This window comes from Canis lupus, chromosome 22, assembly GCF_011100685.1.
Source record: "Canis lupus familiaris isolate Mischka breed German Shepherd chromosome 22, alternate assembly UU_Cfam_GSD_1.0, whole genome shotgun sequence".
NCBI classification, from domain to species: Eukaryota; Metazoa; Chordata; class Mammalia; order Carnivora; family Canidae; genus Canis; species Canis lupus.
The window spans coordinates 30,797,334-30,824,045 of record NC_049243.1 but is presented as its reverse complement, the minus strand read 5'-3'; the positions used below and the strand labels follow the sequence as shown (position 1 = coordinate 30,824,045).

The window sequence follows — 26,712 nt, the reverse complement described above, 5'->3', positions numbered from 1 at the left end:
ATTAAAAAAAAAATTTAAAAAAAAAAAAAAAAGACATCAAATGAGAAAAGTCCATTTAAATAATTTAGGTTGTAGAGTCCTCAGGAAATCAGATAAAAGTAAATAGTTTAGCATACCAAAGATTTTTTCTTCAGTGTGTATGGGGAAATGCTAATGGATAATTTTATATGCAAGAAAATAAACTGCTTAAAAACAATAAAGAATATGGTGGGTTTTGTTTTGTTTTAATTAGAGTGAACATGCAGGAGATTCAACTCATTCTCACAGATGGACATCTCTAGAATTAGTCAAAGGAACCTATACAACAGATGATTCACCCAGTGATATAGCTGAAATCAGACTTGACAAAGTTGTTCCTTTAAAGGTAATTTCAATTATGGTTCTTTTGTAAATAAGAGGCATTATTATGTAGTGAACTTAAAAAGTAATGAAAAATATTCCTTAGTGGTACTTTAAATGTTTATAGAGTCACTACTGTACTCCTGATATTGTATTATATTCTATTTTTGCAAAAGGTCTCTTAAAATCTGGTATTATAGAAAGTATTGTTAGGTTTTGGAGTCAGATAGAACTAGCTTCAGATGCCTGCAATTCCACATAGTAGCTCTAAGACATTGGACATCATTATTTAACCACTCTGGGACTTATCTGTGATTGGAAAGGAAAGCCCCTACATGGTAGTATTGTTCAGATGAAATTAAATAATGGAATAAAGGGGCACCTGAGTGGTTCAGTGATTGAGTATCTGCCTTTGGCTCAGGTTGTGATCCTGAGGTCCTGGGATCAAGTCCCATGTCAGGCTCCCCAAGAGGAGCCTGCTTCTCCCTCTGCTTATGTCTCTGCCTCTCTCATTCTCTGTCTCTCATGAATAAATAAATAAAATCTTTAAAAAATAATAATAATAATGAAATAAAGTACTTGTTTCCCTGCCTAGCACAGTATAGAATCTCAGTAAATATGAGTTCCTGTCTTTCCTTCTCTTGTTTCAAAACTCACTTTTTAATAAAGTGGACTTAATAGAGTATTAACTATTAAAGTTACTGTTACTTTATATAAGTTTTTTATTCATATAACTTTATTATATAGCAGTAAATAAGTAGTAAGCAAAATAAATTTTACTTAATATTTACAATGAATGGAGTAATTCTAAATTCAATGATAAATTATTATTTTTATTATAGAGCAGAATTTTGGATAAGATAAGTTCATCAGAGACATTATCAAAAAGAGTTTAGGTACCAAAAAACAAAAAATCTTCACTATGAAGTTTATATCATAGATCATAAGGCACCAGTGTCTGTATCTCATGTTTTGTATGCACAGTGTATCTTATTTGAGACAATTTTTGCTTATGAATATTTTTTCCCATTTCTTTCCACCTAATTCTGTCTTTAAGTGTCTATTAAAAAATCTATGGATTCACTATTATTTTTTTCCCACATTTGAAATTATTTCAAAAGTTAAACCCATCAAAGAAAAATGTTAGATTATTTAGTTTAAGTCTTTTGTTAAGTTAATACTCTTTACCTTGTGAGTAAGAGCTGGAACTTACTTCAGACTGCCTATATTCAGATGCTAGTTCCATCTTATTAGCTGTGTAACTTTGAATGAGTTACTTAACTTCTCTGTGCCTCAGATTCCTCATCTGTAAAATAGAAATAGTAATAGTACTTACCTCATGAGGTCATTTTAAGGATTCATTTGATTAAAGCACATGAAGTACTAAGTACATGAAGTACTTAGTTTCTTTGAAAATAAACATCAGTAGATGTTACTTATCTTTCTGTTTGATTCATTACAAATGTGTTCAATGAGATCATCTATAAATATGCCAAAGGAATTCAGTATATTTGTCCAGGTTTTTTATATTCTCTGTACCTTATAAACATGTTTTACATCTTTATCGTGAAGGAAAATGTTAAATATGCTGTGCGCTTGAGGAACTATGGAAGCCGTACAGCCAACGGAGATGGAGGAATGACCACAGTCCAGTGCCCTGATGGTGTGACATTCACATTCAGCACATGCAGCTTGAGTAGTAATGGCACAAACCAAACCAGAGGACAGATTCCACAAATACTCTACTACAGGTGAGTGTGTGTGATTCCACAGTTACTCTGCTACAGGTGAGTGTGTATGTGTGATTCCACAGATATTCTACTACAGGTGAGTGTGTGTGATTCCACAGATATTCTGCTACAGGTGAGTGTGTATATGATTCCATAGATATCCTACTATAGGTGAGTATGTGTGATTCCACAGATACTCTGCTACAGGTGAGTGTGTGTGATTCCACAGATATTCTGCTACAGGTGAGTGTGTATGTGTGATTCCACAGATATTCTACTACAGGTGAGTGTGTGTGATTCCACAGATATTCTGCTACAGGTGAGTGTGTGTATGATTCCATAGATATCCTACTATAGGTGAGTATGTGTGATTCCACAGATACTCTGCTACAGGTGAATGTGTGTGATTCCACAGGTATTCTACTACAGGTGAGTGTGTGTGATTCCATAAATACTCTACTATAGATAAGTGTATGTAGAGACAAGGGAACTATCTTAAAGTGACAGAAGATGTACTGTTTATTACCAAGGTAAAAATGCTAAAGGCACAGTTATAATTATACATGTAACTGCCTTGCACATACCTGTGCTAATTCATGTAAAAAGATCTCATTTTAATAAATTCAGTGTTTACTATAAAGGGGAATCCTTTAAAATGTTTTTGTCATTATTTCTTTAATATCTTTGAAATTTTTATGTCTTGGGCATATGTGCTATTTGTTGTCAATTTTGTAGTGTGTGGTCTGCAGTTTCCAATTTAAATGGAATTTATTAATTTCATTTAAAAAATACCAAAAATTAATGATCCAATAAACTATCCAAGTACTAGTGTTGCCTTGATCCTGTGATCTAGTCTGTAGTATATTTTGATATCTGTGAATCCAGTTCTTGGGGTCCTAGAGTACATAATATGTTTCTTATCCATTCCCTGTGTAAATAGTACAAAAAGAGAAAGATAACAATTTGGAATAAAAAAATCTAAATATACATTTGTCACCTTATTTGAGTTTTTCTTTTAGTGAATTAGCTAGAATCCTAGGTAGTGAGTACCATTTATTGTATTTACCCTCATCCTGACTTAGCCTCAGAGCACCAAGGTTGTGTATCACTTTCAGAGACTTTCTGCTTCCTCTTTTCCTTCATAAACAGTCTGGGAACACTGGGCAATTAATACAAAACTATTACCCTGGATGTAGATTTTTCTCCTGCCTTTCTGCATGTGAAATAAAACAGAAATGGTAGGTGTTAAATAGCTTCCTGGTGGGGTGTTGCTGCCGAGATACAAGCGTTTTCTAGTGCTTTTACCCAATCGTGAAAAACTTTTTGTTACATAGCACCATGATAATCTCAAACCATGCATTAAAATCATATCATGCACAGAAGTTATATATTTCAAAAAGTTGGAGAGCCCCTTAGAAGCATCTGCTATCTAGACTTTATTTCTTACACAGAATACAGTGTTTTAATTATTTATGTTTGCCACCAAGCTTTAAATGCCTTTAGTTTTAAATTTAAAATTAATTAAATTTAGGGGCACCTGGGTGGCTCAGTGGGTTAAGCATCTGACTCTTGATTTCAGCTCAGGTTGTGATCTCAGGGTTGTACAATCAAGCCCCTTGGAACATGGAGTCTCCTTAAGATTCTTTCTCCTTCTGCCCTTCCCCCTCCATGTGTGCACACTCTGTCTCTAAACTTAATTAATAATTAAACAAAGTAAAATGTTCTAAATCTGACCTTTTCTGACTCCCATAATTAACAGTTTAATCCAGACCATCACTACTGTTCCCTGGGTAACTTTACAGCTTCTAACCAGCCCCCTCCTTTTGCTGTGTTCCTACTACAGTCAGTTCTGCACAGTACAGCCAGAGGAATCTTACAGAAATGTGCATCAGGTCAAGTTCTGCCTTTGCTCAGAGTCCTCTCAGTTTCCCATCCCATTATGAATTATAAGGTCTTACAGAGGTGTACAAAGCTCATATGATCTGCTTCCTGTTACCCTCCATGTTCCTTTCATTCTAGTCACACTTGTCTTCACTCTGTTCCTTAAACTTGCTGATCTTGTTCTTGTCTCAGCTTTTATCTTACTCTTCCTTTCACCTGAATATTTTCCCTCAGCTTTTTTTTTCTTTAATATAATTCAGGCTTTTGTTTACATATCAGTTCCTAAAATAGACTCTCTGTGGTCTTATTTTAAAATAACTTTATTTCCTTACTTTGCTTTATTTTTCTTTGAAGTCCTATCACTTCTTGAAATTATATAGTTACAACTTTAGCTTTTTTAACTTTAAGTGAGGAGCTCTAATCTAGATATGATAAGAGGGTTAGATCATGTTTTACCTACCATGTAAAATCTCGTGTGTTACTCTTCTTAAAGGAGTGAATTTGATGGAGATTTACAATCCCAGCTTCTAAGTAAAGCCAACGAAGAAGATAAAAACTGTAGCAGAGCTCTCTCTGTGGTAAGCACTGTTGTTCGAGCCGCAAAAGACCTCTTGCACAGAGCTCTTGCAGTGGATGGTAAGACTTTTATTTTCTTAATAGTCATATTTTAGATTCTTTATTCTGTAACTTCTACACAGAGTTACTGAGAGGAACCATCTTACAGAATCCCAGAGTGTTTTATTCATTGTAGATCTGTACATACATATACATTCATTTTGTATAAGCCATACTCTCCATATGCAGGATTTTTAGAATGTAAAAACCAGTTATCTTATACCTGTTACTTTCTTAGTTAATCTAATAAGAGAAAAACTCTTCATTAAGCTGAGTCTTTGCCTTATCCTTCCTTTAGTAGTCAAAAAGCATTTTGTTTTCTCTTTTAGGTGTGGTTTTCTTCCTATATGTCCTATTTCCAGTAATGATATCACCATTCACCCAAAGATCTGACTAATCCAAACTCACTTATCTGATTTGAGTTCTGTGAATTCTTCCACTGGCATCCCTCCAGTTTTTATTCCCCTATCTGTTCTTCCATAGTTCAAGCTACCATGGTACAGGCATGTGTCTTCTTCCTCATGGATGGATAACATCCCAGCAATCTCACAGCCACCTTTCTCCCACTCCCCATCTAGTTACCTAGTCATCCTCTACACTGACAGCAGAGTTCATTTACAAAAGGATTCATTGCTATCCACCCAGCCTTACTGTTATCTGTAACATTTGTTCCTAAGCCTAGTGTACACTTGGGAATCACCTAGTAAATCACCTGGGAAACTTGCTGAAAATAAAGAATGTTTGACCTATCCAAATTAGGGGTTTGGGTTGGGCTAGGAAACTGTATTTTTAAATAAGTGCATCCTATTCTGATGCAACAACATATATAGAAAGAAGTATTTGGGAATAATTGGCCTTTAATGTAGAGGTCATCTCAACCTAGACTCAACTTATCTTTCCAGAATCATGCTCATAGATCAATGATTAAAATGTCCATCAGCAAGATGCTTTCTTTGGTAAAATAGAAGACAATATAGCTTAATAACAGCATTTTTGTAGTGTTTAATATGTGCAGGCATTTTTCTAAGTGTTTTACATATATTAACTCCCATCTTCGTAACATACAGTGAGGGAAGTACTGTTATTACTCGTTTGTACAGAGGAGTAACCTGAGGCACATACTAATTAAGTAATTAGCCTAATGTCATGCATATAGTCATGTGTGGTATCAACTATTATGGTTTAAAATCATGGCTGTTACTGTAGGTTTTAATCCTGACTTTATCATTTACAGGTATATGATTTTGGATAAGTTATTTAACGTGTACCTTGATTTCCCCTTGTAAAAAGCAGAGATAATAAAAGTATCTTATTCTGAGGATTAATTGAGATGGCTTATGTATATAAAGCCCTTAGAATAGGGCCAGGTCTCTTACAAGCATTCAGCGTCAACTATAATTTTATTTTGCTCAAGAGAATAGAATATAGATTTAGTATAGAATATATACAATACAATGAAATTACCTTCTAACTATAGTTTTAATGACTTTTTTAGCTGATGACATTCCAGAACTGCTTAGCTCTTCCAGTTTGTTTTCCATGCTGCTTCCCCTTATTATAGCCTACATAGGACCAGTAGCTGCTGCTATTCCCAAGGTGTGTAATTTAATTCTGTAATTCTTTGTATTTTTTAAAATATCATTATTTTTAGACTTTGTATTTTTCCTTTATAAACACTTTAATCTTTGAAGTATCTAGGTTACAAGTAACACACAAAGGTAGACGAGTTAAATGGTAGAAGTTATCAGTTAAATCTCTCTGTTCTTCATTTTGTTTATTGTATTACTGTGCTTACTTACTGGCTTTACATTTGAAGAATTTGGGAATGAGAAATTTACTTTAGAATTACGACATATAAGGAAAGTTTAAGTTAACTTACTTTATTGTAATTCAGGAAGTTGATGCCAAGTCTTTTTGGATAAGAATATCAATGTAGAAGGATAAGGGTATTTTACAATTGTGAAATAGTCAAAACATGGAGGAAATCATAAACTATTGATTCTTTGGCATAATTAGATATTGAGTAAAACCAGTTTACAGCAGATTACAAAAAGGCAAAGTGTTTAAAAGTATAGATGAGGTTATTTTCATATAACATCTAAGACATCTAAGGTAAATCTTTCTTTTCCATAGAACAAAATTTTCTTTGAATGAAAACTTAGAGGAACTCTCAGTAATGTCCTTGGTAATTAGGGATAACCAACAATTATAGTAATTAATAATTTTAAAGCAATTTTCACTTTTATTATCTCTTTTAATCATTTCTTTTTATACTAGGTGGCTGTAGAGGTCTTTGGCCTTGTCCAACAGTTACTTCCCTCAGTTGCCATTTTGAATCAGAAGTATGCACCCCCTGCATTCAATCCTAATCAGTCAACAGATAGCACTACAGGAAACCAGCCTGAGCAAGGCCTCTCTGCTTGTACAACCTCTAATCACTATGCTGTCATAGAGAGTGAGCACCCCTATAAGCCTGCATGTGTGATGCACTACAAGGTAGGCACCGATTCCTAGGCAGAGTTTAAATTTAAAACTTGGTTTGTTGTTTTATAATGATATCTTAAGGGATACTTTGCCTCTGTTTAGAAGTATAATTTTTTTATAGTATTTAAATATAGAAATCAGCAGGTGTTTAGGCACTGTCAGATACACAAAAGAGTTTAAGATAGAATTTTTATTGTTAAAGCATATAGCTTTGTATTTATGAGAATTGCTCTCATATTTTTTGCAAGTATAGTACAGTATGTAATGTGAAACTGCATATTATGTATTGTAATAGTGGTGGATATAAGCATTAAAATTTAAAGATCATATTTTTGGAACTGATACTTAAGCCATAACCTGAACTCCAAAAATTTGAATATCCAAAGTAGGATTTACGATTCTCTAATATAAATTATGTAAAACAAAACCATATAAAACATTTTTAAATAGAATATTATTATAGTGTATTCCAGAGTCCTTCTTGCTTGCGTTTTAAATTGTATCACATAAAAAAAAATAAAAAATAAAAATAAATTGTATCACATAAATTGAGGAGAGGAAGTATTCATCTGCTTCATCAATTTAATTATAAGTTTTATGTGCTTGTAAAATATTCAACTTTTTATTACAGACTATGGTAAACAAAAAAGGACAAACTAATATAGTCACTCCACTTAGCATCATTCCAGATTCAGTAGTTACCAACTCTTTAAAGTTTTAACTTAAATTCCACTTAGTTAACATATAGTGTAATATTAGTTTCAGGTATACATTATAGTGATTCAGGACTTCCGTACAACACTCATACTCCTCACAAGTGTACTCCTTAATCCCCATCACCTAATTTCACCTATCCCTCCACCCACCTCTTGGCCAGACCTGTTTCATTTATTCCCCACCCCTTTATCCCTTTCTAGATTATTTTAAAACACATTCATGGATATTTCATTATGCATCTCTAAATATAAGGACCCGTAAAAAAGTAACCATATTATTATTACACCAAAACAAATTCTTTCATGTGATCTTGTGCATTTTTAATTGTTTGAATTAGAGTCTGAATAAGTTTTCATTTTTTTAACTGTTTGAATTAGAATCTAGAAAAGATCCATACATTGTGATGGTTTATTATGTCTCTGAAGTCTCTTGTTATCTATAGTTCCCCTCTAACTTCTTTTGTTTCCTTAAATTTTATTTAAGATACTGGATCATATGTCTTTGTTAGATAGGACCCTCTTCAGCTTGCCTTCTGAATCCTTTAGACATACCTTTTGTAGTCATTCATAGCATCGTCCTTCTCTGGTATACGATGTTCTAGGTTCATCTTCTACATCTCTTGCCTCATATCTGAAATCAAAGCCATTTTTACAAAATTCCCTGGTTCTTTTTAATGGTGATAGGTATATAAAAGCCAAAATTTGGCAAGAAGAATTTGGCTCATTTTTCTTGGGTTGGTGATTGTTTCTAAATATTTAAAGTGCACAGAACTAGTACATACAGTCCCACAGAAACGTGCATGTATTTATACACACAGGCACACATTATTTTTATATGTGTGTATATATTTCTATATAGATATATTTATGTATATATATTTTTTGTAAAGATCAAATACCTCAAGTTTGTACTGATGATATTAATTCGAAATAAGGTCCACAGGACCTTATTTATACTTGAATACTTGAATCTTTCTCATACATCTAGATTACTGTCCCTGATGACACTGGGAATATTAGAATTAGAAAGTCGGTTATTCATTTGGGGGATATGTGTGTCTTTTGTTTGTTGGCTGTATCCCAGCTAGGATGTATAAAGAAATTACTCCTTTAAAGTGAGTAAGTGTGGTTAATTACTGTGTTTTAAAGTAAGTTGGAATAATCTGTTTATGATTATGCCACTAATTGGACATATATTTGGCATCATTTCTTTTTGTTTTAAGATTTTAGGCACTGCTTTTTATAACTTATTTTATAACAAGTTAAATTATTACATTATCTTAATTCAAATCTATAAAGCAAAGGGTATTTAGGGAAGTCTAGCTCTTACCTTTATCCCCTCACTCTGTTCCCTCCTTCCCTATCATAGGTAACATTTCATCATTTCATTTTATCATGACTTTGTAGTTTATCCTTCTGTTGTTTTTTTAATGTAAGCATAGTCACATACAGATGCACATATGTAGTGTATATTATTCATTCCCCATGTGTTTCAACTTTTTATTAAAACATTTCAAACCTGTAGGAAAAAGTAAGATTTATGCAGTGATCACCCATATGCCTTTCAATCAGCTTAATCAGTTAACATTTTGCCACGTTTGTTATATTTATGTATCTGTATTTATTATCACTGAACCATTTAAGAGTAAGTGAAAATGACCTATCACCTTATTCCTAAGAACAGTGATTTATTTATCTGTATAGCAACAACACACTAATCAAATTTAGGGAAATTTAACATTGATGCTATAGTATCATAATAAATAGAAGTAGTATATCATGTTATAAGCTAAACATTTTGCCAGGTGCCCCAATAACAGCATTTATAGCATTTTTCTAAACTCAGATCTGAGATTCAGCCGGGCTCATTTGGTTGTCAGGTCTTCGCTATGTCCCTTTGATCTGAAGCAGTGCCTCAGGCTTTCCTTGACTTTCGTGACATTGGCATTTATGAAAAAAAAAAAATCAATGATTTTGTAAAAGCTTCCTTTTATTTAGACTTGATTGATTGTTTCCTAGTGATTACACTTAGGTCAAGTGTTTTGGGCAGCAGCACTTCATAGGTGATTCTTCTCAGAATGTCGTATCAAAAGTACTTACTATTTGATTAAGAGGATATCTGGCAAATTTCTCTGCCAGAAAAGCATCTTTTTCCTTTGAAAAGGTTTATATGTAGATGGCTAGAAACTATGTAAAAACTACCATTCCCTAACAAATTTCACCCTGTGGTTTTAGTATCCATACACAAATCACTTGTTGCTATAGTGGTTTCAAAGTGGTGGCTTTCTAATCCTGTTATTCCTTCCATGTGGTATTCTGTTGTAAAAGATGGTTTTCCCATCCCTCCAGTTTTAAACACCCATTCATTCATTTTATGTCTTTATATAGATACAGATTTAACTATTTTCTTTTTGCTTAATGTTATAATCCTTTGCTGTCATTATACATTTGGATGCTCAAATTCTAATTGATTTGGCTAGTGAAAGTTCATTCATGCTGGATTCTATGTCCTTTCACTAAGTTTTTATCAGTTTTTGAATACTCCACACTAGTTCCAATCAACATCATAGCAGTCTTTTCTTTATGCCTATCCCATTTACTTGTCATTGTAAAAAATAAAACTACTAAGTAAAATCAACAATTTCCTTGCAAAATGTTTGTCTTTAGAATATATCCCACTGACATTATATAACAAAGTACTATATTCAGGATTTACTTGTAGTACTTTTTATCTATATATACAGGTTGCTTTATGATCACTTTGCAAAAAAGTTAGGCTAGTTTGGTTTCTTGTACTTAATTTTGTGAGTTTTCCCCCATCTTGCTTGACTTAACTTTATTTTTTAAATGTGTAAAATATTAATGACTGCAAAAATAACATTATACAAAGTAATATGCTCAGAATTATGAGGCCCTGCCCTTTCCCTTCTCTGCTTCTCACTATTCCACTGAATATCCTGATGTTTCCTTACTGTGTTCCTTTTTGAAAAATAGATAGATGGATATAGATGTAGTCTTAATTTTCTCTTTATTTAAAAATGGTAGCACACCAGGGCACCTGGGTGGCTTAGTCAGTTAAGCATCTGCCTTTGGGCTCAGGTCATAATCTCAGGATCTTGGGATCCAGCCTCCCCCCCACTCCCCAACATTGGTGTCCTAATTGCTCAGCAGGGAGTCAGTCTGCTTCTCCCTCTTCCTCTTTCGTTCTCAAGAAAATAAATAAAATCTATATAAAAATGTTAGCACACTAAATATACTATTTTGTACTTCTTTAATGTAACAACATGCATAGAACTCTTCCCATATCCACTTAAAGGATCATCTTCATTCTTTTTTATAACTGTTTAGTACTCCACTGTGAAGATATAGTTTATTCAGTCTTATGTATGAGCATTTCAGCATTCTGTAAATTTTTTTTTTTTAAGATTTGATTTATTTATTCATGAGAGACAGAGAGAGAGAGAGAGGCAGAGACACAGGCAGAGGGAGAAGCAGGCTCCATGCAGGGACCCCGATGTGGGATGCAATCCTGGGACTCCAGGACCACACCCCGGGCCGAAGGCAGGCGCCAAACTGCTGAGCCACCCAGGGATCCCTCTGTAAATTTTTTTGTAGTGAAAACCTTGTGCATATGTTTGGGGATTTTTATTAATATATTCAGAAATATATCTTTAAATTCCTAGAAGTGGGATTGCTGGGCCAAACAAAAATGGAATGAAGAACCATATGCTTCATACATTTAGGGTTACTGATTCAGAAGGTGAATGCATAAGTATCTTTGCTAGATGTTGAGTAAGTCTCTTCTGTAGAGGTTATACCATTTTATGTCCCCACCAACCATATTTGAGAGTACTTGTTTTTTCACAGCCTCCCCAACAGAGTAAATGGTTAAATATTGGACCTTCTAATAAAATGGGAAAAATGGTATTTTACTTTCATTTTAATTTACATTTATATAATTATGAACAAGGTTGACCTTTTCATTTAAATGGAGATTTTTTTTTAAATCCTTTTCTAAAAATGTTTGCCTTAGTCCTAATGTTTTTAGACCAATATCATACTTAGGAAATTTCTTAATACTTGTATCATATCCTATAACTGTTTCATAATATACTATTTAACATGGTCCTATTTAATTGTAATTTGATTACCAAAACAGAAATTTCTCTACCATGATGATGACAGAAGCTTAAAGTGGCCTTAAAAATACATATAATTATACGCCATCATAAACTCATATTATAGTAAAACTTTAAGTTTTATTTACTATAAAAACTTTAGGAAAATATAAAAATCTAGGTTTTCATCGTGTGTGTGTGTGTTTTCTTTTTAAGATTTATTATTTGAGCAAGAGTGAGAGTGTACTCGTGGGTGCACATGGGCACGGGGAGAGGGAGAGAAGCAGACTCCCCGCTAAATGTGGAGACTGCTGTATGGCTCCATCTCACACCCTGAGATCAGGAACTGAGCCAAAACCAAGAGTCGGATGCTTAACTCACTGTGCCACCCAGGCACCCCTTGTCGTGTGTTACTGTTTATTCTTTTAATACATGAAGTTCTGAAGTATTTTGCTAATGAAAAGTATCATTTATAGCACATCCTATGAATAGTGGATAACCTTAAAGTGACTAAAACCTTACATTTTAGAGATTTATTCACTTTCTATCAATATATCTATATATTTTACCCATCAAACTATATTTTCATTTACCTACTTAAATTCCTTAAATGCATTCTGACTGAAATGGAAAATTTATTATATAAATAAAGTGTTCCACAAGAAAATTAGATAGCTCAACTTTTATGGAAACTAAACAGCCTTGTAATATTTTTTAAATGTTATCTGTGTGCTTATAAACATTATTAATGTAATGTCAACTAAGCATTAGGTAGAAAGAAGTAAATCTTGTGAGTAGAGAGTCAGGACAATTGATGCTTAATGTGAATACCTTGATTTCTTATATTGAAGCTACTCTATTAATTTCTTACTTAAAATCAGTTTACAGTATGTTGAAAGCATCATCTTTACAGTATGAGCTGTTTCTAAAATAGGAAAAAAACAAAAGTCAAATTTTTTTAACAAATAAAGTGTTCTCTTGCCTGTTGATCTCAGGTGACATTCCCAGAATGTGTACGGTGGATGACAATCGAGTTTGACCCCCAGTGTGGCACTGCACAGTCAGAAGATGTCCTTCGTTTGTTGATTCCTGTCAGAACTGTTCAAAATTCAGGATATGGACCAAAATTGACATCTGTTCATGAAAATCTTAATTCCTGGATAGAATTAAAGAAATTTTCAGGGTCCTCTGGGTGGCCTACTATGGTTTTAGTGTTGCCAGGTAAGTTATTTTTTTCTTCTATATGGTAAAATCTGTGCATCTGTGATAATTATGTTTAGTAAGGATACATCACTGAAAATGTTTACAACTTTTAGAAAGAGTTCTTCAAGACCTACTACGCATCCAGATTGCACCTGAATAGTGAAGACTACCCTGGACAGTGGATATAGCATGACTGAATTTTAGAAGAGAAACTGTTGTGAGGATCTTGTAAAAAAAAAAAAAAAAAAAAAGGATAGCTTGACCAAAGCAGAGTTAATATTGAGGAGTGGCTGGCTGTAAAGTTGGGAGCAAGCTATAGAAAAAGTGAATTTGATCTTTTATTTTCCTAGTGAGTGCAAGACTTTAAGAACTTAACCGGGACTCCTTTCCAATCAAGAGAATTGGTCAACCACCTAACCTTCTAAATTATGTTAAAGCTGTTGTTTTCAGTTCTTCGGGCTTGGAGGGGTGTGTGTGTGTGTGTGTGTGTGTGAGTGAGAGAGAGAGAGAGAGAGAGAGAGAGAGAGAAAGCAAGAGACAGAAGCAGCACTTTTGTTATTGCTGTTACTGGTGTTTTCCTTTCAGAGAAAGTTTGTAAGTTATTAAAACTGTATGTAGTCTCTTGTGTTTTTAACTGATTAACCATCAGTATTCTTGTGATTCCTCAAATTCATAGGCTATTTGAATTCAGAAGCTTCTTTTTTCTAGTCTGACCCACCTTATTTGTTTGTAAGGGGCCAGGTAAGAGGATTGCTCACTCTGAAACAGAAAAGGCTAACTAACCTAGGTTACTCTAGTAATTGACAGATGAAAAACGATAAGTCATGTAACAGAAAGGTAGAACATTTGATAAGGAGAGCTTGGTCATAGAGAAAAATAATAATTCATGTGGGATGGTTCTGTTTGTTGGCTAGCAGTGTTTTTAGCAGTCTTATTCAAGCAGATACAGGAACACCGCCCACCTCAAAAAGACTGGGCTTTTTTAAAAGTATTGTTTGTATTGCTGCCTATTTTGAGATAGATAAAAGATACGGAGAGGCACTGGGGTGACTCAGACAGTTAAACATCTGCCTTTGACTCAGGACATGATCTTAGGGTGCTGGGATAAAGCTCCCTGCTCGACGGGGAATCTGTTTCTCCTTTCCCCTGCTTGTGCACGTGCTCACTTGCTCTCTCATTCTATTATATAATATATATATATATATATATATATATATATATATATATATATAATAAAATCTTTAAAAAAAAGCTAGGGAAATGTTAATGAAATTGTTTCAGATTTTGAACTCAATGTTAGCTTTTTCTCTTAGGAAATGAGGCCCTTTTTTCATTGGAGACTGCATCAGATTATGTGAAAGATGACAAAGCTTCTTTCTATGGTTTTAAATGTTTTGCAATTGGATATGAGTTTAGCCCTGGACCTGATGAGGTAAGAATGAATTATCTTCTCATTCTGTTAAGATTGCATTTCTGAGGGCTGCTATTTTTTTTTTTTTTAATGAGGGCTGCTATTAACTAAAGTTCTCTTTGCTTGCCTATGTTCAAGAAGCCTGAAATTTATTTTAAATTAGGGTGTATAATTTAAAACATGTAAAAAAAAAATAAAACATGTTATAGTTTAGTTTTGTGTAGTGTTCCTATTTTTTTTCCACTTTTAATACATGAAGAGAACGGGTTTGTGCAATATAATGTAGCCTTTAAAGAGAGTATAATTGTGCCTGCTCCAAATCTGCTCAGGTGGCTCTACCTTCCTGAGTACATAATAGAACCTGATTTCACAATGGGACTAACTTCCTATCTCTTCTAAATGTTTCAAATCATACAGAAAAACAACAGGTGAAAAAAAGGATCACATTACTTCAAAGTAGTGAATGACAAACTCTTTGGACAGTTAGCCTATAGGCCTGGACCTTATAACATGCAGAAGACATATTATTCACCCTCTTCCACTCTCTATTTAACCACTCACCAACATGTTCTTCCTTCTGGTATCAAAAGTTATGCTTGGATACAAATCACATTATGTTGATAATCCACATTATCTTCCAAATACTTTATCTTCCAAAAATTTTTTTAAAGCAGCAGATTTTTTTCTCTTTTTCTTTTCTTTTCTTTTCTCTTTCTTTCTTTCTTTTCTTTCCAGGGAGTCATTCAGTTGGAAAAAGAATTAGCCAATCTTGGTGGAGTTTGTGCTGCAGCTTTGATGAAAAAGGATCTAGCACTTCCTATTGGTAAGTCTGGTCAAGTACTAGGTGTTTATATATATATATTTTTTTAATTTCAAGAGTAGAATATGTTTATTTTATGACATTCTGAAATAAATTAGCAAAATGAATTCAGTAGTCCCATACATTCATGAGCAGTAACTTTAATATACTGATAGTTTGAATTTTCTTTAATGAAGACTGAATAGTATCCTCTGGTCTTTTGTTTTCACATACAAACATGCACACAAACCCTCCCTAGGGAGCAGGCCCGGTGGTTCAGCAGTTTAGCACCACCTTCAACCCAGGGCCTGATCCTGGAGACCCAGGATCAAGTCCCACATCAGGATTTCTGCGTGGAGCCTGCTTTTCCCTCTGCCTGTGTCTCTGCCTCTCTCTCTCTCTCTCTCTCTCTCTCTCTCTCTCCATCTCTCTCTCTCCTTCATGAATAAATAAAATCTTTAAAAAAAAAAAAAAAAGCCCTCCCTAGGCACATAAATGCTATGTGCCAGGCACTGGGTTAAGCACTGGATATGTGATATTAAGCCAAAAATTTAAGATATTTTAAAAATATCTTAGTGGACATATCAGGGGCACCTGGATGGCTCAGTCAATTAAGCATCTGCCTTTGGTTTGGGTCATGATCCTGGGGTCTTGGTATCAAGCGCTGCATTGGGCTCCCTGCTCAGTAGAGATCCTACCTCTCCTCTCCCTCTGCCTCTGCCACTCCCTCTGCTTGTATGTTCTCTCTCTCTTGTGAAATAAAATCTTTCAAAAAATATCTTAGTGGACATACCAGGTAGACAATTGAATATTCATTGTCTGGCACTCAGGGGACAAGTCAGTGGAAATGTCATTTGAACAGTTGATGTTTAAAGACAGACCATGTGAAAGATAAGCTAGGAAGAAGAATGCAAATGAGAACAAGGAGATCACCCAGGATCAAAGGTGGGATTTGCCAGAGTATCAAAAATGGACAGGCAAGTGAAAGAGGGTTTAAAAACCACCCTGGTGTACAGCAACCAAGGAGGTAGGAGTAAAACCAGGAGACAGTGGACATTCATCAGCCTTTTTTTTTTTTTAAGATTTTATTTATTCATTCACGATAGACATAGAGAGAGAGAGAGAGGCAGAGACACAGGCAGAGGGAGAAGCAGGCTCCATGCTGGGAGCCCAACACGGGACTCGATCCTGGGACTCCAGGATCATGCCCCGGGCCAAAGGCAGGTGCGCCAAACCCAGGGATCCCCCATTCATCAGCCTTTTGAATGCAATTGAGAAGTCAATTAAAATCTGTCATCGGATGGAAAACCTTGTTGGTTATTTATATGCTGAACAAGAAATAGATCAATAAAATGAGAGAAACAGAAGGCCTTTAGAATGGAGTGAGAGAATGCGTAGTCAGAATGGGGAGACAGGTTGAATAGATAGATAGCTCTTTAGAACTAGAGTTTTCATGTGAGGCACAGCAGGGAAATGAGGCAGTAGCAGAGATAGTACCTCTTAATATGATACAAATTTGTATGATCTGTAAGTTGATTTATAATCTAGATGGTAAATATGAAACTAAGGTTAAAAATCTTTACTGATTCTATGATACTTGGACATGATTTAAGATGTGTTTTTACAGTGTTTGGAAATAAAACACATTACTATTATATTTCCCCAATTTTCACCCCTAGAAGTCCATCGATAGCCCCTCAGTCTGAGACTACCTTTCCCACTTCATCCTCTTTCCTCCCTTCTCTTTCTCTACTCTTTCTTCCTTTTCTCTTCCCTTCCCTTTTCCTTTTCCCTTCCATACTTCTCAGTTCCCCTGTTCCTCCTGGATGTTGTTGCATGTATGAGCAAATGAGACATCTTGTGTTTTATTTACATGAAAGAATAGGTGTAACCTTTGAAGAAAATTTGTTAATACCTGTTCAAATTTATATGCCATCTATTTTTTGAAATGGCAATTTTTGTACATACTTGCACAGATACTCAAAAAATATATATTGCAAGATAAAATATATATTTATGTAGTTGTATGTTATATAATAGAGTGTATATATCTTGCAAATCACACAATGAATACTTTTTGAGTATTGCCTTGAGAATTATGGTTTATATTTGCACTGAAAATTACATCTTAAAATGTAAAGCACTGAGACTGAGCCAGAATGCTAGTTGTTCTTTTCAGTCTTTCGGTCTGGAATTCTGGAACTGTGAAAAAGGTGTAATGAATGCAAAAGACTAGAAAGTTAAGCTAAATACTGATATATGTTGGTGAAACTTTTCATTCACATAACAGGTAATGAATTAGAGGAAGATCTTGAAATTCTTGAAGAGGCTGCATTGCAGGTATTGTCCCAAACATCATAAATATAAATTTTGTACATTAATTTCAAAGCAGTAGTTTCATTCAGATCAACCTTATTTTTCTTGAATATAGTACTTTCAATAAGTACTTCATTCTGTTCATTGGTGAATAAAAATACATAGTTCATAATTTCTTGGTGAGAGAAACCCAAGTCTACTCTTACTGTGCTGCATGATAGTTGTTAAATCTGGAGTGAGATATAAATCCTGCTAGAGAAAGAAAAGTTACCAAGGGTCGGGGGCATAGGGGAGGACTTTGCAGAACTGACGACAATTAAATTGGATCTTGAAAGAAGTTCTATTTACCAGTTAGAAAAATAGGAAAAAGAGTTTTAGTAGTAGTAATTAAAATAATATCTATATAGCACTTTATAGTTTATGGTATCTTTAATATTATTTATTTTAGGATTTACATTTTGAGGTTAGTTTTATCTCTTGTACCTTAATGTTAAAATAACTGTAGTTCAAAGAAATTCTGTAAATTTGTCTAAGAATTCAACTAATTAGGAGATAGAGGCTAGTATTCAGTTCTAATATCTATAGCTAGTAGTTTGCATCTTATTTATTTCCTGAGATGAATTGATCACAGCGGTAATAACAGAAACAACCATTTATTTGATCTTGACATGTCAACTACTATTCTAAACACTTTGCATATTTTTAACTCACTTATTCCTCACAGCAGCCCCATGAAAGGTAGACTCTTATTTCCATTTACAAGTAAGGAAACTGAGGCTTAGAAAACTTGTGTAACTTGCCCAGAATCACACAGCTAGTAAGCAGCCAGGCTAGAATTTGAACTCTGGCATTGGGTTACAAAGTCCATGATCTTGATCACTATTCTCTTAATTGTAGGGAGCCCTGGTATCCTCAATAATATTAAGAAACTTCTGGGTTTTAAAGATCCACCAGCTTTTGTTTCTGTTTTTTTTGTTTTAAAAAAACTTTAATTCTTTTTACTTTAAGATATACAAAAATTCAATAAACATTTAACAAATACAGTATAAAAAAAACCCAAATACAGTATCAAACATAACCATTAAGGAACTCATATGTTACTCATTATTACAGGGATTATTGTGGCTTATAAAATGTCACTTAGGCCAGATATAAAGAGGTGTTTATTGTGTTTCTGTTAAAAAAAATCTGATGTCCCGGATTGCCCATATTTTTGGCTTGTGGTGATCTAACATATATTAAAATCCTGCTCCTTGCAGCACCTGGGTGGCTCAGTCAGTTAAGTTAAGCATCCGACACTTGGTTTCAGCTCAGGCCTGATCTCAAGGGCTGTGAGAGCAAACCCCTCATTGGGCTCCAGAGCTCAGTGTCAGGCTCTGCATTCAGCGGGAGTCTGCTTGGCTATTCTCTCCCTCTGCTCCTTCCTACTCTCTCTCTGTCTATCTCTCTCTTTCTCTCTCTCACTTGGATATTCTCTCCCTCTGCTCCTTCCTACTCTCTCTCTCTGTCTCTCTGTCTCTCTCTCTCTCTCTCTTTCTCTCTCTCTCTCTATCAAATAAAATAAATCTTAAGGGGAGAAAAAAAAGACCTGCTACTTTTTAGGCAATGTAGTATGTACTTTATATGTGTTATATAATTTAAATTTTATAATAGTCATAGTAAAGAGATGTTATTTGATCACCAGTTTATACATTTTGCAAATTCAGGAATTGGTGTAACTTGTTAGCTCAAGAGCACATAGTATTTGTCCAAAGTCAGGATTTGAATTCAATCTGTTTGACTTTAAAGATCATGGTTTTTGTGTCTTGTATCTTGTAGAATACAAAGGTACTGTTATATAAATGTGATAGTACTGGAAGTATAATCCTTTTCTATGAAAAATACTTTGTTTTGAAATACATCGTTACTAAAAAGTTTCTAGAGTTTCAGCATTTAAAGCAGGTCTTTCCAAAACATAAGACTTGCTTGTCACATCAATGAGAACTAAACTTTCAGCTTTGTCTACCCTTTTTTCTTAATTTTAATTAAGGCTTAGACAGGCTAATGGAGTTTATGTGCAGCCACAGTCAGGCTTCTGTCCACTTTCAGCCCAAGGCAGGACCTTGGTACCCACCTACCTAAGAGAGCAGAGATAATCCACATGAAATGATGCCAATAATGGGAACACAAAAATTGGGAGACCTCCACAGCTGCCTGCAGAAGAGAGGCCTGGTGCAGACAGATGGGGACATAGCACATGGAGGGCTAGCGTGGGTAGAGGTGTACTGTCTTGGCTAGTATGCAGATCTCGATGTGTTACTTATTTTTGTGGAAGAAAGGAGGCTGGAAGTATTATCTCATCTTTTTCCCTTCTGGGGATATTATCTACTTTTAGCTAAAGGAGTACTGGAGCATGGAGAGAAAATACTTTCCCCAGAAAGGCTTACCTAAAATTGTGTGCAAGTTCAAGAAACTCAAGTAATTAAAATTTTACATTTTTAAAACACATAAATGTTCTCTTTTACTCATCAGGTGTGCAAAACCCATTCTGGTATTCTTGGAAAGGGCTTAGCTCTTTCTCATTCACCAACTATATTAGAGGCACTTGAAGGAAACTTACCACTTCAAATCCAAAGCAATGAACAGTCCTTTCTGGATGATTTTATTGCTTGTGTTCCAGGATCAAGTGGTGGGAGGCTTGCAAGGTAATATGCTTTATTTAAGTACTACAATTACTGACTTTCAAGACTTGCCTCAATCTTCATTTCTGGAGAGAAACAAAAGGAAAGTTATTAGGATTTTAAAATGCAGCCAAAAATAATCTGGTTTGTGTGTTTTGAACTTGCTGAAATATAAAATGGTAAATACTTGCTGAAATATAAAATGGTAAATACTCAGTAAATACTTGCTGAAATATAAAATGGTAAATATAAAATGTTTTTAAAATACATGGTAGTTGATGATTTTAAAGTTTCCTAGGTGAACTTTTATTTTAAAAAATTGGTGCACATGGTATAATTGAGAAGTGTATGTATTTGATAGTAACATTTACTATCTAGAATAAAATTTATCACTGTATTTTATTTTAATAAGATTTCTTTTGAAGTCTACCAATAATACAAATATAAATTAAGAATTTAAATATAAAAAAAGAATTTAAGTGTAATCAGTTGAGGTTGTAAAGTTCTCATTGATTTTGTTACTATTTGCTTTTCTTTTTTTAATGAAAAGAAAACAATAGACTGGCTTGTGTGATCTTACTAATAAATAGAAAAGTCTAATTTCTTCCCAGTTTTATTTTTTTAAAGAGATTCCTCTGTAGTTTTTAAAAACCAAAAACCAAAATGTTGACTGGAGAACAGAAAATATTTTAAGTCAGCCTCACTGCTAACTTTGTGTAACATGTGACAGAATTAGTTATTACTCATCTCCCAAGACAACTTGAATGTAGATCATACAATGAATTCAAGAATGAATATCCCAAAGTATAGAAATTTGACAGAATTTTCATGGAAGGGAAGGTAGTACGGGACAATAGTTGAAAAATTGTGTGAAGAGAAAATTAACAGTGTATCTTTAACCTTGCTGTTCTCAAGCAAACAGAATGCCATTTCTATCACCGCTTTTACAGAGGAGCTGTTCTTTCCCAGGTTTTCAGGCTGGCAGATTACAGCACATCTTCCTCAGTAAGAATGAGTGTACTTAGGACTTCAAATATATATAACCTAAATTCATTTTCTCAGTTATTTTATGTCAGCCATATTAAAATTTCAAGTTTTCTAATTTTAAAATTATTTCTATTTTATTTATTAAAACCAGAAATCTCCTATACTTTGGCATATTTTTATTGAATTTGTCATTAACAATTTGCAAGGGAGATGCTCGTGATTGTCACTGGGTGGGAAATGAAGATACCGTTTTAGCACTTCGTTTGATACAAGTTTTATTCATTTGGTTTAATTTCATGTTAATCATTAAAGATATTTATGAATGTTTAGTTTTGCTTGTTTTTTCATCACTGCCAGGTGGCTTCAGCCAGACTCCTATGCTGATCCTCAGAAAACATCTTTAATCCTTAACAAGGATGATATTCGTTGTGGTTGGCCTACCACCATAACTGTTCAAACAAAAGACCAGTATGGGGATGTGGTACATGTTCCAAATATGAAGGTAATTATATCAGAATTAAATTTATAGTCATCAAAGTACTAACTATTTTAACTAATAAAATTTTAGAAAACACAAGTGATTTTTAGAGTCCATTTGCAGTACTGTCTTTATATTTATAAATAGAAGAAGCCAAAAAATTGTTTAAAAGATTTATTTAAATTAATTAGTACACGCTTTTCCAAATTGTTGTTTGTTTCTTGCATTTTGTTAGGAGCTATGGTGATTCAAGGGAAGGATAAGAAAGTGTCCATATACGCACATAGAGGGAAGGCCCTTAATATATAGTGGTTGAGTAATTCAGTGAAAGAACACATTTAAAAATTTTTTATGTATTCTTTAAAAGACTCGAATACACTGGATGATAGATGTTAAGGAGGGCACGTGATGTACTGAGCACTGGGTATTGTATAAGACTGATGAATGAATCACTGAACTGTATACACTAATAATACACTAAATGTTTATTGAATTTAAATTTAAAAAAGACTCAATATATTTTGGATTTGGTACTGTTGAAACAACATTCAAAATATAATATTGATATATATTAAATTAGAAATACTTGATGGAGACTCCAAAAACTAAAGATAAAACTATCCTGTGATCCAGTAATCATATTCGACTGGTTATTTACCCTAAAATACAAAAACACTAATTCAAAAGGATGCATTCACCTCTATGTTTATTGCAGCATTATTTACAATAGCTAAATTATGGAAGCAGTGCAAGTGTCCATCGATAGATGAAGAGATGAAGAAAAGGTGGTATACACACACACATACACACAATGGGATATTCAGCTATAAATAAAGAAAATGAAATCTTGTCATTTGCAAAAACATTGATGGTGCTAGAGTATAATGCTAAGCGAAAGAATTCAGAGAAAGACAAATATTAAATAATTTCACTTATATGTGAAATTTAAAAAACAAAACTAAGGGAAAAAAAGAGAGAAACTAAGAAACAGACTCTTAACTATAGAGAACAAACTGATGGTTACCAGAGGGGAAGTCGGCTGGAGGATGATGGCTGAAATAGGTGATAGGAGTATACCTTTAGTGTAATAAGCACACTGAGTAAGGTATAGAATTGTTGAATCGTTATATTGTATACCTGAAACACTGTAAATTAACTGTACTGGAATTAGAATCAGAAACTTAATTAAAAAAATAGAAATACATGAATTTGGATGGCAAAAAAAAAGGAGAATGGAAATATCAAGTGCTGTATTAATGAATATAGTTATCTGGATACTTCTTTCCTGAAACTTTAGTTAATAATGACATTTTGGAGCATATTGTGATGCATAAAATGAATCCAGTATGATACAATTAATGTAAATATCTCATTTAAAACTTTTAGTATATTTCTAAAGAAATGTGTATTGAATGAAAATTTGTTATAGGCAATTCCCCAGCCACCCCCACCCCTTCAAAGATATGTTACAAAATGATTTGGTTGTTTGAAACTTAGAATTGGTTAAGCCACAAAATCCTGCTCACTTACAGAGTAGTTGGTAAAAGGAAGCAGAATAGCTATTATTCTACAACATCTCAGTACTCATTATAAAATTGTTCAGTGATTTACTTCAAGGTTTATAGTACATGGGCAAATGTGCTTCTGATGTTAATTTATTTAGAGTAAATATAGTTGTTGAAACAAAGATTAAATCAAAATATATGTATAAAATTAGTGGCTGTAATTTAAAAAAGTCAAGTGTCTTTAAATTTGAAAGCATTTACTTTTTATTTTTTCCCTTTTTTTCTTTTTATTACATTTAAAGTTTAAAGCTTTTAATGATGGCAGTGTATATAAGCTGAAGAATTTTACTATATACCTTTAAACTTCTGTAATTTAAATATAAGATGGAGGGGATCCTTGGGTGGCTCAACAGTTTAGTGCCTGCCTTTGGCCCAGGGTGTGATCTTGGAGTCCCGGGATCAAGTCCCACATTGGGCTCCCTGCATGGAGCCTGCTTCTCCCTCTGCCTGTGTCTCTGCCTTCTCTCTCTGTGTCTCTCATGAATAAATAAATAAAAACGTAAATAAATAGAGAGAGAGGAAGGAAGGAAGGAAAGATTTGTTGTATTTCCAGGGCATTATGTCAGTCCAAATTTTTTTATTATGTGTTATTTTTTAAGTCTTCTTAATGGAGTACATTTTCTTCTGCAGAACATTACAGCTGAAATTGAGATTTCTAAAAAATTTTATGTAATAAATTGTATTTATATAATTTATTATGTATAAATTATATATATATTTATAAAGTTGTTATTTATTTATTTGAGAGAGATAGAGATAGAGAGCATGAGCAGAAGGGAGAGGGAGAAACAGGCTCTCCACTAAGCAAAGAGCCTGATGCAGGGCTCGATCAGGACCCTGTGATGATGACCTGGGCCAAAGGCAGACACTTAACTGATTAAGCCACCCTGGTGACCCAAGATTAGTTTAGTGCTTTAAAATATGTGGAGATTGTGTAAAAGCATTCATACTTGAATTACCTGATAAAGTAATTTAATGTTATTCCCTGTAAGAATTCAAGAATTCAGTGTAGGTTTGTTCTGCTATCTTGTACTTTATGAATGGTAGAATTTATTTTTATGTTTTGATATCTATGGTTATTTATTCCAAAAATCAAGGCCTCTTTTACACGATGTGTTCCAGGTTCACATTGTAGAACTATCTTGTGGTCATTCTGGCACACCTCTGAAAGGAATGCCCAAGACAGACCAGTGGTCACATTAAATTTATGGAGTTATGGGTCTGTACTTGTTAATTGCTTCTTTTAATGTGTCATGGACAATTATATAATAATAATATTTGGTTTTTGTGATATGGTTAGGTGGAAGTGAAAGCTGTTCCTGTTTCTCAGAAAAAAACATCTTTACAACAAGAGCAAGTGAAAAAACCTCAAAGGATCCCTGGCAGCCCTGCAGTAGCAGCTGCACCTTCTAATACTGATATGACCTTTGGCGGGCTGGCATCACCAAAGCTGGATGTTTCATATGAACCAATGATAGTGAAGGAGGCTCGGTATATTGCCATAACAATGATGAAGGTAATTTATTTCACTGCTAGAGAAGTTTTATTATTTACTATATATTCATTTAACAGACATTTCAGTGATCCAAATGTAGACACAATATTTCAGGTCTAGAGAGCTATTGATAAATACAAGCTTGGAATACTTTAGGGGGGATGATTTATTTTCCTCCAAAGAGGATTTTCATTTGTTTTCTGACAGATGCATAGGGGATTCCAGTAATAGATCAAGTTAATCCAGTCAGAGATTGAAATGGCTGAAAACTGAATTTCATTTCCTACAAAAGTATTTGTCTATTTTCGATTTGCCATTTCTCCTAGGATAGCCCTTCAGGAATTCATTTACCTCGCCCCCTTCGATTATTGGGTTCCCTTACATGCCAGCCTTATGTCTTTGGGTTTCCTACTTCTTTGGGGCTTTTTGCTCTACAATGCCTTTAGGCATTTTTAAAAATATTTTGTGTAGCATATTTAGTTCTCTTCATAGGCAACATTATACTAAATTAACAAGGTGAGCATAAGTTAAAGCAGGAGTTAGGAATTGTGCCAGTAACAGAGAACAATGGTGAGCCATTGAAGGCTTTCAGTTAGGGGAACAACACAATTAGATTTGTGTTTTATATAGATCATAGTGGAATATGGAGAATAATTGGACAGATGATCAAAAGGCATGACTAGGTTAAGTCTCTTTAGTAGATTATTGACTTAGTGCGATGAGATGTGCTAATCCTTTGAACTAATGAAAAGAGATTCAAAAGATATTTAGTAAGACTTGATGGCTGAAGGGGATGGAGTAAAGAGAAGTAAGAATTAAAAAGTGAAATTCACAGTTTGACCTTAAGTAGAAAGATTTACAATACTGAAGGAGGAACAGATATTGGTTGAGGAAGATAATCGTTTTGGATGTGATAAGTTTTAGATATCTCTGAAATATTCATGCAAAGTTATATATAAAAGATACATTCACATTGTCTATACAAATGTGAAGATCACAGATCTGACCTTAAGAAAAGAATTTGAGAGAATTAGCACTTGGAATACTCATGATATCATGGAAGCAGATGAAATACATCTTCCATTTTGAGTGAAGGGAGACGTTCCAAGACAGGATCTTGAGAAACACCAATATCAGTGATTCTCAAACTTCTGTCTACATCAAAATCATCTGGAGCACTTATTTAAAAAGGAGATTTTCCAATAATATGAAGATTTAGATTCAGTACATCTTCAGATGAGGTTCAAGAATTTGTGACTATGCAGAGTGATTCAAATTCAAAACCTAAACTTTGAGAAACATTGGTTTATAAAATAGGTAAGAGAAAAAAAGAAAAAAAAACAAAGAAGCCAAGAGTATTAGCCAAAGAGGTAAGACATTAAGCTAGGACCAGTGTTTACTTTTTGCCACTTTCTCCCCACTTAACATACAGTAATTTATGTAATCCTCACAATAGCCCTATAAATTGCTGTTTTTATTCCCATTTTACATATGTGAAAACTAAAGCACAGAGAGGTTAAGTAATTTGTTCAAGGCCACTAGCGTCAGGGAGTTTGACTCCATAGTTGATTTTCCTGAGGACTTCTTCCAACTACTTTATGGCATATCTTGAAAGTAAAGAAAGAGCAGTTTGGGAAGGGTTAATAGTGTTAAGCTGCAGAAGCAAAGTTTTGAAAAGGATCTAGATACAATGAATTCATCAATGATCTTGGCAGGAGCAGTCTTAAAGGAAGGCATTGTAAGTTGAAGAATTTATAGATGCAGAGGAAGTGAAAATAAAAACAAAATGAGTAGATTAAGTCTTTCAAGATGTTTGGTTATAAGAAGACAGAGGAAATGGAATCAAGTGAAGGCTTTCGAGTTTGAGATGAATAGAGAAAGACTTGGATCTTTTAATATTGTTGAGACAATCCAG

At 33.9% G+C, this 26,712-nt stretch overlaps 1 protein-coding gene across 13 annotated transcripts in view; it reads left to right on the top strand.

Annotated features, from left to right (window-relative positions):
- MYCBP2 (MYC binding protein 2) overlaps window positions 1-26,712 on the top strand; it is a 258,986-nt gene that overhangs the window by 136,976 nt on the left and 95,298 nt on the right. For all 13 annotated transcript variants that reach the window (XM_038569798.1, XM_038569796.1, XM_038569801.1 and 10 more), the window contains 12 exons: window positions 233-364; window positions 1,912-2,090; window positions 4,444-4,586; window positions 6,061-6,161; window positions 6,843-7,061; window positions 12,879-13,104; window positions 14,400-14,518; window positions 15,233-15,320; window positions 17,587-17,636; window positions 20,124-20,296; window positions 21,617-21,761; window positions 24,603-24,818. In XM_038569798.1, the coding sequence (XP_038425726.1) occupies window positions 233-364; window positions 1,912-2,090; window positions 4,444-4,586; window positions 6,061-6,161; window positions 6,843-7,061; window positions 12,879-13,104; window positions 14,400-14,518; window positions 15,233-15,320; window positions 17,587-17,636; window positions 20,124-20,296; window positions 21,617-21,761; window positions 24,603-24,818 (1,791 nt within the window). The remainder of the gene's footprint in view (window positions 1-232; window positions 365-1,911; window positions 2,091-4,443; window positions 4,587-6,060; window positions 6,162-6,842; window positions 7,062-12,878; window positions 13,105-14,399; window positions 14,519-15,232; window positions 15,321-17,586; window positions 17,637-20,123; window positions 20,297-21,616; window positions 21,762-24,602; window positions 24,819-26,712) is intronic.